Source organism: Amblyomma maculatum, unplaced genomic scaffold, assembly GCF_055883805.1.
Source record: "Amblyomma maculatum isolate TAMU_Amacu unplaced genomic scaffold, ASM5588380v1 scaffold_19, whole genome shotgun sequence".
Lineage (NCBI taxonomy): Eukaryota > Metazoa > Arthropoda > Arachnida > Ixodida > Ixodidae > Amblyomma > Amblyomma maculatum.
The window spans coordinates 713757-728990 of NW_028146744.1; the positions used below are offsets into that span (position 1 = coordinate 713757).

The window sequence follows — 15234 nt, forward strand, 5'->3', positions numbered from 1 at the left end:
TTCCTTTGCTATTGTCCTAATTAGATTCGCGCAACGAGATGCGGGGCTACTAGGAGGGATGTATATATTGGAGACTATTAATGATTCTTTAGTAACATCATTCGGTATAATTTCTACGGTAATGTGTGCTACCTGGTGTGTATAGTCGTGTATTGTGTGTCTGAGTGTGCGTCTGATGTAGGTTGTAACCACGGGCTTGTCCACGCTAGGTGCATGGTATGCTGTATATCCTGGTATGTTGAGTGCTATACGAGTTTCTTGTAGAAGTATAAGGTCTGGGGGGGACGAGTTGCTAGTAATGAGTTGCACTAGAGGATCCCGCTTTCGCTTAATGCTCCGGCAGTTCCAATGCCAGATTATTAGTGGGTTGTTGTTGCCCTTAAGAATTGGAGGATTAGCTGCCATCATGCTGCACTTGGGGTGCTACGGAGGGGGGTATTGGTGGTTGGATAGAGGGATAGCTTGGTGGGTGGATAGAGGGATGGCTTGGGAAGAGAGAAGTGGGGGATGGTTGGAGAGGGAGTGAGGATGAGCTGCCATCATGCTGCACTTGGGGTGCTACGGAGGCGGGTATTGGTGATTGGATAGAGGGATGGCTTGGGAAGGAAGAAGTGGGGGATGGTTGGATGGGGAGTGTAGCCAATCTGGCGTCAACTACGTTCATTATGCGGGTAATTGCCCCCTCTACCATCGTTTCTACTTTAACAGTTAGATGGTCACAGAATGTGTTTAGCCGCGCCTCTAGCTGGGCCGTTAGGGTTTGGAATCGTTCTTCCATTTTTTGCTGGAAGAGTTCGAATTTTGCTTGAAATTTCGCCTCTAAGCGGGCTTCTAGTTCAGCTAGAGGATCGGTGTCGCTGTTTGACTCTATGCGTTTCTTTTTAGGCGGGGGAGTAGCAGGAGGGGATGGAGTTTGGGTGGTTAGGGGGGTGGTGGGAGGAGGAACATTTGAGTTGGTATCTGGGTGCAATGAAGGAGATAAGGTCGAGGATGAGTGGGAGAGGTGTTGCTGTAGGCGTCTTACCTCCTCCCTGAGCCGGGCCATCTCCTCCGCCTGACTGTCTGGAGTGCGGGCGACCCTTTCTGCCCACGTGATTCCCATGCGCTTCTCGTCAGTTGTGTCGTCTTGACGCGTCCGTCGTGAAGAGCGTTCTCTGGAAGCGCTTCCACTGAGGCGAGGCTGTCCAACGGAATCTCTGTGCCGGAGCCGTGTCACGCGTTGCTTCGCCTTGCACCATCCTGTTCCCGTTAAGTGTTCACCACCGCACAGTATACACTGGGGGATGCAGAGTCCCTCATGGTCCGCTCCAGGGTCGATGCCACATCTTGGGCATTTTGATTGCTTCGGATGCGGGCAAACATCGTAGCGATGACCCGGTTGCCGGCAGTTGGTGCAGCCCTCTGGCCTTGAACGGTATGGTGTACACAGGTGTACACCGCCAAAGTAAATTAGTTTCCGGGGAAGTGGGCCTTGTGCGAAAGTGACTAGAATAGACTTAGTGCGTCCCATACGACGAGCGGCTACAATGTCCGCATCTGGGTTTCGTCTTTGGAGATCTTGAACGATTTCTTGGTCTGCTTCGTTCCAAAAGGCATTCGTAATGACGCCTCGGACAGCGTCCGATGCTGGCGCTATGTACGCAGTGACTGCGTACTCCTTGCAGGCGTGCGTTATAATCTTCACCTGCGCCAGTTGAAGTGCGGCCTCTTTGCTTGTTGTGGCCATCGTGCAAGTGTTGTTACTTGGATGGATGCGTAGCTGGACATGATCTCCCAGTGGTGTGTTGGCTGCTGCACAAATACTTCGGAGCAGTTGCTGTGGCTGCACTGTGGGGAGATATAACCCTCCTCGTGAGCGGAAGATGACCTTGTATGCTTGATGAGGTAGTGGCGCTACTTGTCTGTTGTGGCATTCAACAATCCTTGTGGCGCGCAACTGCGTTCCGTTGGGTTTGTACGTCGGTCTCCACGCGGACGCTGACGACGACGCGGGTCCCGCGTTGTCTGCTTGGTTGCGTGATGTTTCTTTTTTCTGGTAGGTACTGAGTACGTTAGTCCATTCTGAAGGATTAAAGTCTCCTCTTTGAGGGTCTGAACCTCAACTTGCACTTGCATTGTGCACGGCGGTACGGTGGCAATCCAAAGCGCTAGGCTTAGCGCGGCGGCAGTGCCGCTTGAGTCGCTTTCGGACGGTTCTCGATATTTTGGCTGGAGCTAGGGGAACCAAAATTGGTGGGAGTAACCCACTCACCTTCTGCTCGTAGTGGTGCAGTTTCACGTCCGTACCTGGTCCCTCTCTCTCTGAAAGATTACTCTCTGAAAGACTGAAAGAGAGTAATAAGGAGCGAGGGAAAGGAAAGAGGGAGAGGAAAAGAATGAATGGGGAAATAAGGAAAGACGAAGATGGAAAGAAGGAGATAGAGAGAGATGGAAAGCAAGAGAGAGGGAAAGAGGAAAGAGCCTCACCTGAATTGCTCCCTTAGAGCCTCAGCTGCAGCAGAACTAAAAAACCGAAGCAGTGGCCTCGTGGTAGAGCATCCGCCTCGCATTCGGTAGGTACCGGGTTCAACCCCTGGTGACACCTGTTACCCACCAGTTTTTCAATGGGTTCAAGCTTTCCCCTGGCCTGTTGCTCGGCTCTTCTGGGGTGAAAAGGGCCACATAAGGGAAAGAGGGAAAGGGAGACGAGGGAGAGAATGAAAGGAGAGAGGAAAAGAAGACTGCAGGCAAGAGGAAGAGGGAAAGAGGGAAGGGAGAAGAGGGAGAAAATGAAAGGAGCGAGGGAAAGGGGAAGAGAGGGAGAAAGTGAAAGAGGGAGAGGGGTAAGACTGAAAGAAGGAAAGAGGGAGAGCGAAAGGAAAAAGGGAAAGAGAGAAAGATGGAGGGAGGGAAAGAGGGCGAGGGAGAGATGGGAAAAGGGAGACCGAAAGAGGGAGAGAGGAAAAGGGGAAGAGTTAAAGAATGAAAATGGGGCAGACAAAAGGGAGGGAGAGAAGGAGTGAGGGAAAGGTAGAGGTAGAGTTGAAGATGGAGAGTGGAAAAGAAGGAAAGGTGAAGAGGGAGAGAGGGGAAAGGAAGAGGGAAAGAGGATTACGAAAAGAGGGGGAGATGGAAGGGAAGAGAGGTAGAGACTGAAAGAGGGAAAGGAGGGAGGGAGAGAAGGAAAGATGGCAAGAGGGAGAGTGAGAGCAAAAAAGGAGAGAGGGATAGAGACAAAAGGGAAGGAGAGGGGGAAAGACTGAAAGAATGAGGGAGAGGGAAAGAGTGAGGGAGGGAAGATGGAGAGAGGGAGGGACGGAGGGAAAGATGGTGGAAGGAGAGGGAGAGGAAAAAAAGGTGAGAGGGATAGAGACAAAAGGGAGGGAAAGAAGGAAAGAGGGAGAGTGAAAGGTGGAACAGGGAGAGAGTGACAAACTGAGAGGGAATGAGGGAGAGGAAAAGAGTGGAGGGGAAGGGAGAGAGGTAGAGACTGAAAAGAGAGAGGGAGGAGGGAAAGATGGAAAGAAGGAAAGAGGGAGAGCAAGAAAAGGAGAGAGAGGGATAGAGACAAAAGGGAGGGAAAGAGGGAGAGTGAAAGACTGCAAGAGGGAGAGGGGAAGATGGAGAGAGGGAAATACTGGAAGAGGGGGAGAGCGAAGGAAGGAAAGAGGGGAGAGGGGAAGAGAGAGCAGGAAAAAAGGAAAGGGGAAGAGGGAGAGAGGGGAAAGGAAGAGGGAAAGAGGATTAAGGAAAGAGGGGGAGATGGAAGGGGGAGAGAGAGGAAGAGAGGTAGAGACTGAAAGAGGGAAAGGAGGGAGGGAGAGAAGGAAAGATGGCAAGAGCGAAAGAGTGAGAGCAAAAAGGAGAGAGGGATAGAGACAAAAGGGAGGGAGAGGGGAAAAGAATGAAGGAGAGAGGGAAAGAGTGAGGGAGGGAGGATGGAGAGAGGGAGGAGAGGAGGCAAAGATGGTGAAAGGGAAAGAAGGATAGGGAGAGCAAAAAAGGAGAGAGGAACAGAGGGATAGAGACAAAAGGGAGGGAAAGAAGGAAAGAGGGAGAGTGAAAGGTGGAACAGGGAGAGAGCGACAGACTGAGATAGGGCATGAGGGAGAGGAAAAGAAGGGAGAGAGGTAGAGACTGACAGGAGAGAGGGAGGAGGGAAAGATGGCAAGAGGGAGAGCAAGAAAAGGAGAGGGATTGAGACAAAAGGGAGGGAAAGAGGGAGAGTGAAAGACTGCACGAGGGAAGGATGAGGGAGGGAAATACTGAAAGAGGGGGAGAGCGAAGGAAGGAAAGAGGGGAGAGGGGAAGGGAGAGAGGGAAGGAAGGAGAGCGAGAGGGAAAGATGGACTAAAAGAGGAAAGAGAAATAGGGAAAGGAAAGAGAGGAAAATGGGGGAGAGGGGAGGAAGGAAAGTGGGAGAGAGGGAAAGACTGGGAGAGGGAAAGTGGGAGGGAGGGAAAGATGGAGAGGGAGACTGAAAAAGGGAAGGAAGGGGGAGATCGAGAGAGGGAAGGGAAAGAATGAGAGGGAGAGTGGAATAGGGAAAGAGGGATAGATGGAGAGGGAAAGGAGATAGAGAGAAAGGGGATATAGGGAAAGAGGAAAGTGGGAGAGGTGGAAATAAGGAAAGATGGCGGGAAAGGGGGAAGGAAAGAGGGATAGATAAAAAGGGAGGGAAAGAAGGAAAGATGAAGAGTGAAATAGGCAAAGGGGAAGAGGGAGAGAATGAAAGGGTAGAGGGAAAGAAAAGACTGCAGGTAGGAGGAAGAGTGAAAGAGGAAGAGAGGGAAAGGAGAGGGAGAAATGGAAAGAGGAAAAGGAGGAGAGAGAAAGAGAGGGAAGGACTTAAAGAAGGAAGGAGGGAAATAATGAAAGAGGGAGAATGGAAGAGGGAAAGGGGAGAGAGGGAAAGGAGAGACTGGGGTGGAAAAGAGAGAGTGAGAGGGAAAGATGGAGAGAGGGAATAAGGAAAGTGGGAGAGCAGAATGAAAGAGGAAAAGAAAGGAAAAAGGGCGAGGGAGAGATGGAAAGAGGGAAAAGAAAAGAAGCAAAGTGGGCAAGGAAACGGGAGAGAAGGAAGGATGGCAAGAGGGAAAGAAGCAGAGGGAGAGGGAATTAAGGAAAGAGGGAGAGAGGGAAAGAGCGAGACTGAAAGAAGGAAAAGGAGAGAGGGAAAGGAGAGAGTGAAAGAGGGAAAGATGGACAGAGGGCAAGGGAGAGATGTGAAGAGGGAGACTGAGAGGGAAAGAAGGAGAGAGGAAAAGGGAGAGAGGGAAAGTGGGAGAGCGAAAGAAGGAGAGAGGGAGAGGGAAAGAATGAAAGAGGGATAGAGACAAAACAGATGGAAAGAGGGGGAGATGGAGAGGGAGAGTGAAAGGGGGAAGAGGGAGGGAGCAAAAGACTGAAAGAGGAAGAGAGGAAATGAGGGAAGGAAAGTAGGAGAGAGGCAAAGACTGAAAGAGGGGGAGAGCGAAGGAAGGAAAGAGGGAGAGAGGGAAATACTGAAGAGGGAAAAGGGGGAGAGGGAGGGAGGGAAAGATGGCCTGAAAAATTGAGAGAGCAGGAAAGAGTGAAAAGAAAGAGAGGGAGAGGGAAATAGAGAGGGGGAGAGGGAAAGAAGGAAAGTGGGAGAGAGGGAAAGACTGGAAGAGGGAAAGTGGGAGGGAGGGAAAGATGGAGAGGGAGACTGAAAAAGGGAAGGAAGGGAGAGATCGAGAGAGGGAAGGGAAAGAATGAAAGAGGGAGAGTGGAATAGGGAAAGTGGGACAGATGGAGAGGGAAAGGAGAGAGAGAGAGAGAGAGAGAGAGAGAGAGAGAGAGAGAGAGAGAGAGAGAGAGAGAGAGAAAGGGGGATATAGGGAAAGAGGAAAGTGGGAGAGGTTGAAATAAGGAAAAAGGGCGGGAAAGGGGGAAGGAAAGAGGGATAGAGAAAAAGGTAGGGAAAGAAGGAAAGATGAAGAGTGAAATAGGCAAAGGGGAAGAGGGAGAGAATGAAAGGATAGAGGGAAAGAAAAGACTGCAGGTAGGAGGAAGAGTGAAAGAGGGAGAGAGGGAAAGGAGAGGGAGAAATGGAAAGAGGAAAAGGAGGAGAGGGAAAGAGAAAGAGAGGGAAGGGCTTAAAGAAGGAAGGAGGGAAATAATGAAAGAGGGAGAGTGGAAGAGGGAAAGGGGAGAGAAGGAAAGGAGAGAGTGAGAGGGAAAGATGGAGAGAGGGAATAAGGAAAGTGGGAGAGCAGAATGAAAGAGGAAAAGAAAGGAAAAAGGGCGAGGGAGAGATGGAAAGAGGGAAAAGAAAAGAAGCAAAGTGGGCAAGGGAATGGCTGAAAGAGGGAAACAGGAGAGAAGGAAGGATGGCAAGAGGGAAAGAAGCAAAGAGGGAGAGGGAATTAAGGAAAGAGGGAGAGAGCGAAAGGTGGAGAGAGGGAAAGATGGAGAGATGGAAAGAGCGAGACTGAAAGAAGGAAAAGGAGAGAGGCAAAGGAGAGAGTGAAAGAGGGAAAGATGGAGAGAGGGCGAGGGAGAGATGTGAAGAGGGAGACTGAGAGGGAAAGAAGGAGAGAGGAAAAGGGAGAGAGGGAAAGTGGGAGAGCGAAAGAAGGAGAGAGGGAGAGGGAAAGAATGAAAGAGGGATAGAGACAAAAGGGATGGAAAGAGGGGGAGATGGAGAGGGAGAGTGAAAGGGGGAAGAGGGAGGGAGCAAAAGACTGAAAGAGGAAGAGAGGAAATGAGGGAAGGAAAGTAGGAGAGAGGCAAAGATTGAAAGAGGGGGAGAAGGAAGTAGGAAAGAGGGAGAGAGGAAATGAGGGAGGGAAGATGGACAGAGGCAAAGACTGAAAGAGGGGGAGAGCGAAGGAAGGAAAGAGGGAGAGAGGGAATAAGGAAAGCGAGAGCAGAATGAAAGAGGAAAAGAAAGGAAAAAGGGCGAGGGAGAGATGGAAAGAGGGAGAAGAAAAGCAAAGTGGGAAAGGGAATGGCTGAGAGAGGGAAAGAAGGAAACGCGAGAGAGGGAAGGATGGCAAGAGGGAAAGAAGGAAAGTGGGAGAGTGAAAGAAGGAAAAGGAGAGAGGGAAATAAGGAAAGAGGGAGAGAGGGAAAGGTGGAGAGAGGGAAAGATGGAGAGATGGTGAGGGAGAGATGGAAAGAGCAAGACTGAAAGAAGGGAAAGGAGAGAGTGAAAGAGGGAAAGATGGAGAGAGGGCGAGGGAGAGATGGAAAGAGGGAGAAGAAAAGAAGCAAGGTGGCAAAGGGAATGAAAAAGAGGGAAAGAAGGAAACGGGAGAGAGGGAAGGATGGCAAGAGGGAAATAAGGAAAGAGGGAGAGTGAAAGAAGGAAAAGGAGAGAGGGAAATAAGGAAAGAGGGAGAGAGGGAAAGGTGGAGAGATGGCGAGGGAGAGATATAAAGAGGGAGACTGAAAGAAGGAAAAGGAGAGTGAAAGAGGGAAAGATGGAGAGAGGGCGAGGGAGAGATGGAAAGAGGGAGACTGAAAGAGGGAAAGAAGGAGAGAGGAAAAGGGAGAGAGGGAAAGTGGGAGAGTGAAAGATGGAGAGAGGGAGAGGGAAAGAATGAAAGAGGGATAGAGACAAAAGGGATGGAAAGAGGGGGAAGAGGGAGAGAGCGAAAGACTGAAAGAGGGAGAGAGGAAATGAGGGAAGGAAAGTAGGAGAGAGGCAAAGACTGAAAGAGGGGGAAAGCGAAGGAAGGAAAGAGGGAGAGAGGGAAAGAAAGAAATAGGAAGAGAGGGAAAGACTGAAAGAGGGAAAAGGGGGAGAGGGAAGGAGGGAGGGCGGGAAAGATGGCCTGAAAAATTTAATGTGAGAGCGGGAAACAGGGAAAGGAAAGAGAGGGACAGAGGAAAATAGAAAGGGGGAGAGGGAAAGAAGGAAAGTGGGAGAGAGGGAAAGACTGGAATAGGGAAATAAGGATAGAGGGTAAGAAGGAAATAGGGAAAGGATGGAGGGGGGATGGAGAGATGGAAAGACTGAAAAAAGGGAAAGAAGGGAGAGATTGACAGGGAATGGAAAGAAGGAAAGAGGGAGGGGTAAGAAGGAGAGAGGGAGATCGAAATAAGGAAAAAGGGAGAGAGGGGAAAAGGGAAGGGTGGAAAGTGAAGGAGAGAGGCAAAGCAAGAGAGCGAGAGAGAAAAAAAGAAAGAGCCTCACATGAAGTGCTCCCTTAGAGCCTCAGCTGCAGCAGTCCTAAAAAACCGAAGCGGTGGCCTTGTGGTAGAGCATCCGCCTCGCATTCGGGAGGTACCGGGTTCAACCCCTGGTGCTGCCGGCTACCCACCAGTTTTTCAATGGGTACAAATCCCGGCCTCTTGCTCAGCTCTTCAGGGGTGAAATGCTTGGGAAAAGGCTGAAAGACTGAAAGGAGGAGGAGGAAAAAACTTTATTTGCAGAAGAATTCGAGGCACGCAGGCCTCCTGGGTCTCCGCACGACCCCACTCACGATCTAAACGTTCATATTATGTTTATCCATGACGTACGCGGCCCGGCTGACGACGATCTTCTGCCTGGCCGGGTCCGCTGATCGCAGTGAGGTCTCCCAGTCCTCCCAGGTTCGGAGAGGCACCGGCCCGGCGGGGGGAGGAGACGCCGGGCAGGATAAAAGAATGTGGGTAAGAGTGGCCTTGGGCTGGGAGCACAAAGTGCATAGGGGGGATACCGGCTGAAATTTCGAAAGTAGAGCTGGTGTCGGTAGAGTTTGTGTCTGCAGACGACGCCAGATTGACTGTTCTCTGATAGTGAGGGATGGGTGGGGTGACGGATAGATGAGGCGCTCAGCGCGGGAGTTTGCGGTGAACTCAGCAAACGAGTGCATACGATCCTTCGAGAAATCCCCCATGAGGTCCGCCTGTGCCCGGTTTCTAGACCCTCGGGCTAAGGAGTCGGCAGCCTCGTTGCCGGGATTTCCCGAGTGCGCAGGCACCCAGATGAGCTCAATCCGTCGGGGGAGGTGGGAGGTGGGCATGTGCAGCAAGCGGTGCGCCGGAGGATGAACCCGGCCCCTGGCATAATTTAGAATGGCAGTTTTTGAATCACTGAGTATGTAACTGGCATCAGTGTATGCCAGAGCAATAGCTATAGCGGTCTCCTCGGCTTCTTCAGGGGTCGTGCCTGAAGGAAGCTCAATAGTTAAGGGGGAAATGTGGGGGTTGTGGACAACTGCAGTGGCTCCGCTCTCATCGCAGGCGGCATCTACCCAAACGGCATCGGGCTCATTCCCGTACCATTTGTGGAGCGCTGCCGCGCGCGCCTTCCTGCGACCTTGGTCATAGTGGGGGTGCATGTTCCGCGGTAATGGTTTGACATAGATTGAAGTGTAAATTTGGCTAGGGAGTGTTAATAGGGATGAATTGTTTGCAGGAATAGTGATGCCTAGCTTAGTGAGTATATGTCGCCCGGTAGTTGTAGCAGCTAATCTGAGGTATTGTGCTTGTAAATGGGCCTCTCGAAGTTCATGTATGGTATTATGGACTCCAAGTTCGAGTAGTCTCTCGTTACTAGTGCTTTTCGGTAATTTAAGTGCTGCCTTTGTTGCTTGCCGAATTAATGAGTCTATTTGGTGGACCTCACTGCATGATAGTTTGAGGTATGGTGTAGCATAAAGAATTCTGCTGGGGGTATAGGCGTGCACTACTCGAAGTGTGTCCGCCTCTCGAAGCCCATGTGCGCGTCCTGTCACCCTTTTTATGATTTGTGTGGTGTTTGCAACGGCCTTTTTGAGCCGCTTAATTGTGTCGACGTTCTTTCCATCCTGTTGCAGGTATAGTCCCAGAATGCGGATGATATGAACCTGTGGTACTTGTCTTCCCTGAATTCGAATTTCTATGGGGCTTTGGTAGGTCCGTCCTTTAGGGGGTATGATTAGTAATTCTGATTTTTCTGGGGAGCACTCTAATCCGATTGTTGCGGTAAGCTTGACTATCGTGTCTGCTGCTGTTTGTAGCGTGTCTTCGATTTCACCGTCTGATCCGTGTGTGGTCCAGAGTGTGATGTCATCGGCGTATATGGTGTGACCGAGGTGAGGGATTTTCTGTAGTTCTGCGGTTAAGGGGATAAGGGTAATGTTGAACAGAAACGGGGAAAGAACGGAGCCTTGCGGCGTCCCCACGTTGGCAAGCGTGTACGGTGAGGTGTGGAGATTGTCGATGTGAAGTGTGGCTGTCCTGTGCTGAAGGAAGGCTCTTATGTAGTTGTAAACCCTAGGACCAGTTTGAATGTTCGTGAGTGCCTGTAGGATTGCTGTGTGTTGTACATTATCAAACGCTTTTTTGAGATCTATTGCTAGTATCGCCTTAGTATGCGTTGGTATATGTGGGTCAAGCACTGCTGACGTTAGCTGCAGCATAGCGTCCTGCGTAGATAGACGGGGCCTGAAACCGAGCATTGAGTGCGGGTATTGGTCCGTGTCATCCATGTATGCAGTTAGCCGAGCTAGTATAACCTGTTCAAAGAGTTTTCCTAAGTTTGAGGTGAGCGATATTGGGCGCATATTCGCTGGGGAAATTGGCTTATTGGGTTTTGGTATGAGAATTACTTTCCCGTGTGTCCATTCTGCTGGGAGTGTCTCTTCTTCCCAGTGTTTGTTATAGAGGTCCGTTAGTTGCTCCAATGATTTATCATCTAGATTTCTTAGCGCCGCATTTGAAACCTGATCTTCGCCTGGCGTTGTGTTCTTGAACTTGTGAAGTGCTGCCCGTATTTCTGATGTCGTTATTGCAGCATCTAATATATCATTTGGTCCTCCTGCATAGGAGGGAAGGGATTGTGGTTGACCCGGGGTGGTGTGCATATGCTTTAGAGTAGCTAGTAGGGCATCTGTGTCATCTCTGTGTTGATGGGTTACTCTAGCTATTATGTTTCTTGTATATGTCTTGCTCTGGGTTGGGTCCAGAAGGTGCCGAAGTAGGTGCCATGCACGCTTTGTGGTGAGATTTCCTTTTAGCCCTTCACATATTTGTGTCCAATTCTGCTGAAACAATTGCGCTCCATAGTCTTCAATTTGGGTGGCCAGATCATTAATCTTCTGCTTAAGTTTGCGGTTGTGCTTCTGTGTGGCATACCGTTTATTTAAACTACGGTGGGCCTCAAGTAAATGCGCCATTCTGGCATCTAACGTTGGCACATCTTCGTTTGTATCAATGACCTGCGTATTATTTTCCTGGTCCTGAAGTAGTTGTCGCACCCATTGCCTTAATTCTATGTTGTCTTCAGCAGGGGTGTTTTGTCGTTGTTTTCGAAAATTTTCCCAGTTCACCAAACGATGCTTATATGTGTTTGGCGTGCACTGTGGTCCCTCAAGTGTTAGGGCGATGATATAATGATCGCTGCCTAATGTGTGTCCGGTTCGTTCCCATTTCAGGTGCGGGATGTGTCTGCCGAGCGTGAGATCTGGGCTGGTATCCATAATACCAACTGTACCCTGTCTGGTGGGCATTTCAAAATCATTATGTACGGATAGCTGTGACTGCTGTATCTGATTGTACAGAACCTCTCCTCTGCTGTTTGTACGGCTGTATCCCCAATCAGCGTGTGCGCAGTTTAGGTCCCCCGCTATTAATAAAGGTGTTTTCTTGGCTTCCTTTGCTATTGTCCTAATTAGATTCGCGCAACGAGATGCGGGGCTACTAGGAGGGTTGTATATATTGGAGACTATTAATGATTCTTTAGTAACATCATTCGGTATAATTTCTACGGTAATGTGTGCTACCTGGTGTGTATAGTCGTGTATTGTGTGTCTGAGTGTGCGTCTGATGTAGGTTGTAACCACGGGCTTGTCCACGCTAGGTGCATGGTATGCTGTATATCCTGGTATGTTGAGTGCTATACGAGTTTCTTGTAGAAGTATAAGGTCTGGGGGTGACGAGTTGCTAGTAATGAGTTGCACTAGAGGATCCCGCTTTCGCTTAATGCTCCGGCAGTTCCAATGCCAGATTATTAGTGGGTTGTTGTTGCCCTTAAGAATTGGAGGATTAGCTGCCATCATGCTGCACTTGGGGTGCTACGGAGGGGGGTATTGGTGGTTGGATAGAGGGATAGCTTGGTGGGTGGATAGAGGGATGGCTTGGGAAGAGAGAAGTGGGGGATGGTTGGAGAGGGAGTGAGGATGAGCTGCCATCATGCTGCACTTGGGGTGCTACGGAGGCGGGTATTGGTGGTTGGATAGAGGGATGGCTTGGGAAGGAAGAAGTGGGGGATGGTTGGATGGGGAGTGTAGCCAATCTGGCGTCAACTACGTTCATTATGCGGGTAATTGCCCCCTCTACCATCGTTTCTACTTTAACAGTTAGATGGTCACAGAATGTGTTTAGCCGCGCCTCTAGCTGGGCCGTTAGGGTTTGGAATCGTTCTTCCATTTTTTGCTGGAAGAGTTCGAATTTTGCTTGAAATTTCGCCTCTAAGCGGGCTTCTAGTTCAGCTAGAGGATCGGTGTCGCTGTTTGACTCTATGCGTTTCTTTTTAGGCGGGGGAGTAGCAGGAGGGGATGGAGTTTGGGTGGTTAGGGGGGTGGTGGGAGGAGGAACATTTGAGTTGGTATCTGGGTGCAATGAAGGAGATAAGGTCGAGGATGAGTGGGAGAGGTGTTGCTGTAGGCGTCTTACCTCCTCCCTGAGCCGGGCCATCTCCTCCGCCTGACTGTCTGGAGTGCGGGCGACCCTTTCTGCCCACGTGATTCCCATGCGCTTCTCGTCAGTTGTGTCGTCTTGACGCGTCCGTCGTGAAGAGCGTTCTCTGGAAGCGCTTCCACTGAGGCGAGGCTGTCCAACGGAATCTCTGTGCCGGAGCCGTGTCACGCGTTGCTTCGCCTTGCACCATCCTGTTCCCGTTAAGTGTTCACCACCGCACAGTATACACTGGGGGATGCAGAGTCCCTCATGGTCCGCTCCATGGTCGATGCCACATCTTGGGCATTTTGATTGCTTCGGATGCGGGCAAACATCGTAGCGATGACCCGGTTGCCGGCAGTTGGTGCAGCCCTCTGGCCTTGAACGGTATGGTGTACACAGGTGTACACCGCCAAAGTAAATTAGTTTCCGGGGAAGTGGGCCTTGTGCGAAAGTGACTAGAATAGACTTAGTGCGTCCCATACGACGAGCGGCTACAATGTCCGCATCTGGGTTTCGTCTTTGGAGATCTTGAACGATTTCTTGGTCTGCTTCGTTCCAAAAGGCATTCGTAATGACGCCTCGGACAGCGTCCGATGCTGGCGCTATGTACGCAGTGACTGCGTACTCCTTGCAGGCGTGCGTTATAATCTTCACCTGCGCCAGTTGAAGTGCGGCCTCTTTGCTTGTTGTGGCCATCGTGCAAGTGTTGTTACTTGGATGGATGCGTAGCTGGACATGATCTCCCAGTGGTGTGTTGGCTGCTGCACAAATACTTCGGAGCAGTTGCTGTGGCTGCACTGTGGGGAGATATAACCCTCCTCGTGAGCGGAAGATGACCTTGTATGCTTGATGAGGTAGTGGCGCTACTTGTCTGTTGTGGCATTCAACAATCCTTGTGGCGCGCAACTGCGTTCCGTTGGGTTTGTACGTCGGTCTCCACGCGGACGCTGACGACGACGCGGGTCCCGCGTTGTCTGCTTGGTTGCGTGATGTTTCTTTTTTCTGGTAGGTACTGAGTACGTTAGTCCATTCTGAAGGATTAAAGTCTCCTCTTTGAGGGTCTGAACCTCAACTTGCACTTGCATTGTGCACGGCGGTACGGTGGCAATCCAAAGCGCTAGGCTTAGCGCGGCGGCAGTGCCGCTTGAGTCGCTTTCGGACGGTTCTCGATATTTTGGCTGGAGCTAGGGGAACCAAAATTGGTGGGAGTAACCCACTCACCTTCTGCTCGTAGTGGTGCAGTTTCACGTCCGTACCTGGTCCCTCTCTCTCTGAAAGATTACTCTCTGAAAGACTGAAAGAGAGTAATAAGGAGCGAGGGAAAGGAAAGAGGGAGAGGAAAAGAATGAATGGGGAAATAAGGAAAGACGAAGATGGAAAGAAGGAGATAGAGAGAGATGGAAAGCAAGAGAGAGGGAAAGAGGAAAGAGCCTCACCTGAATTGCTCCCTTAGAGCCTCAGCTGCAGCAGAACTAAAAAACCGAAGCAGTGGCCTCGTGGTAGAGCATCCGCCTCGCATTCGGTAGGTACCGGGTTCAACCCCTGGTGACACCTGTTACCCACCAGTTTTTCAATGGGTTCAAGCTTTCCCCTGGCCTGTTGCTCGGCTCTTCTGGGGTGAAAAGGGCCACATAAGGGAAAGAGGGAAAGGGAGACGAGGGAGAGAATGAAAGGAGAGAGGAAAAGAAGACTGCAGGCAAGAGGAAGAGGGAAAGAGGGAAGGGAGAAGAGGGAGAAAATGAAAGGAGCGAGGGAAAGGGGAAGAGAGGGAGAAAGTGAAAGAGGGAGAGGGGTAAGACTGAAAGAAGGAAAGAGGGAGAGCGAAAGGAAAAAGGGAAAGAGAGAAAGATGGAGGGAGGGAAAGAGGGCGAGGGAGAGATGGGAAAAGGGAGACCGAAAGAGGGAGAGAGGAAAAGGGGAAGAGTTAAAGAATGAAAATGGGGCAGACAAAAGGGAGGGAGAGAAGGAGTGAGGGAAAGGTAGAGGTAGAGTTGAAGATGGAGAGTGGAAAAGAAGGAAAGGTGAAGAGGGAGAGAGGGGAAAGGAAGAGGGAAAGAGGATTACGAAAAGAGGGGGAGATGGAAGGGAAGAGAGGTAGAGACTGAAAGAGGGAAAGGAGGGAGGGAGAGAAGGAAAGATGGGAAGAGGGAGAGTGAGAGCAAAAAAGGAGAGAGGGATAGAGACAAAAGGGAAGGAGAGGGGGAAAGACTGAAAGAATGAGGGAGAGGGAAAGAGTGAGGGAGGGAAGATGGAGAGAGGGAGGGACGGAGGGAAAGATGGTGGAAGGAGAGGGAGAGGAAAAAAAGGTGAGAGGGATAGAGACAAAAGGGAGGGAAAGAAGGAAAGAGGGAGAGTGAAAGGTGGAACAGGGAGAGAGTGACAAACTGAGAGGGAATGAGGGAGAGGAAAAGAGTGGAGGGGAAGGGAGAGAGGTAGAGACTGAAAAGAGAGAGGGAGGAGGGAAAGATGGAAAGAAGGAAAGAGGGAGAGCAAGAAAAGGAGAGAGAGGGATAGAGACAAAAGGGAGGGAAAGAGGGAGAGTGAAAGACTGCAAGAGGGAGAGGGGAAGATGGAGAGAGGGAAATACTGGAAGAGGGGGAGAGCGAAGGAAGGAAAGAGGGGAGAGGGGAAGAGAGAGCA

The 15234-nt window shown here is 50.6% G+C and overlaps 1 protein-coding gene across 2 annotated transcripts in view; it reads left to right on the forward strand.

Moving 5' to 3' along the window:
• Positions 1-8133: 8133 nt before the first annotated feature.
• The window catches only part of LOC146171557 (uncharacterized), a 342743-nt gene continuing 335642 nt past the window's right edge, over positions 8134-15234 (forward strand). The window contains exons 1-2 of one of the 2 annotated variants that reach the window (XM_084586414.1): positions 8134-8601; positions 11349-11415. In XM_084586414.1, coding sequence (XP_084442540.1) covers positions 8461-8601; positions 11349-11415 — 208 coding nt within the window. In that variant the 5' untranslated portion in view covers positions 8134-8460. The remainder of the gene's footprint in view (positions 8602-11348; positions 11416-15234) is intronic. The other variant, XM_084586413.1, reaches the window with a different exon arrangement.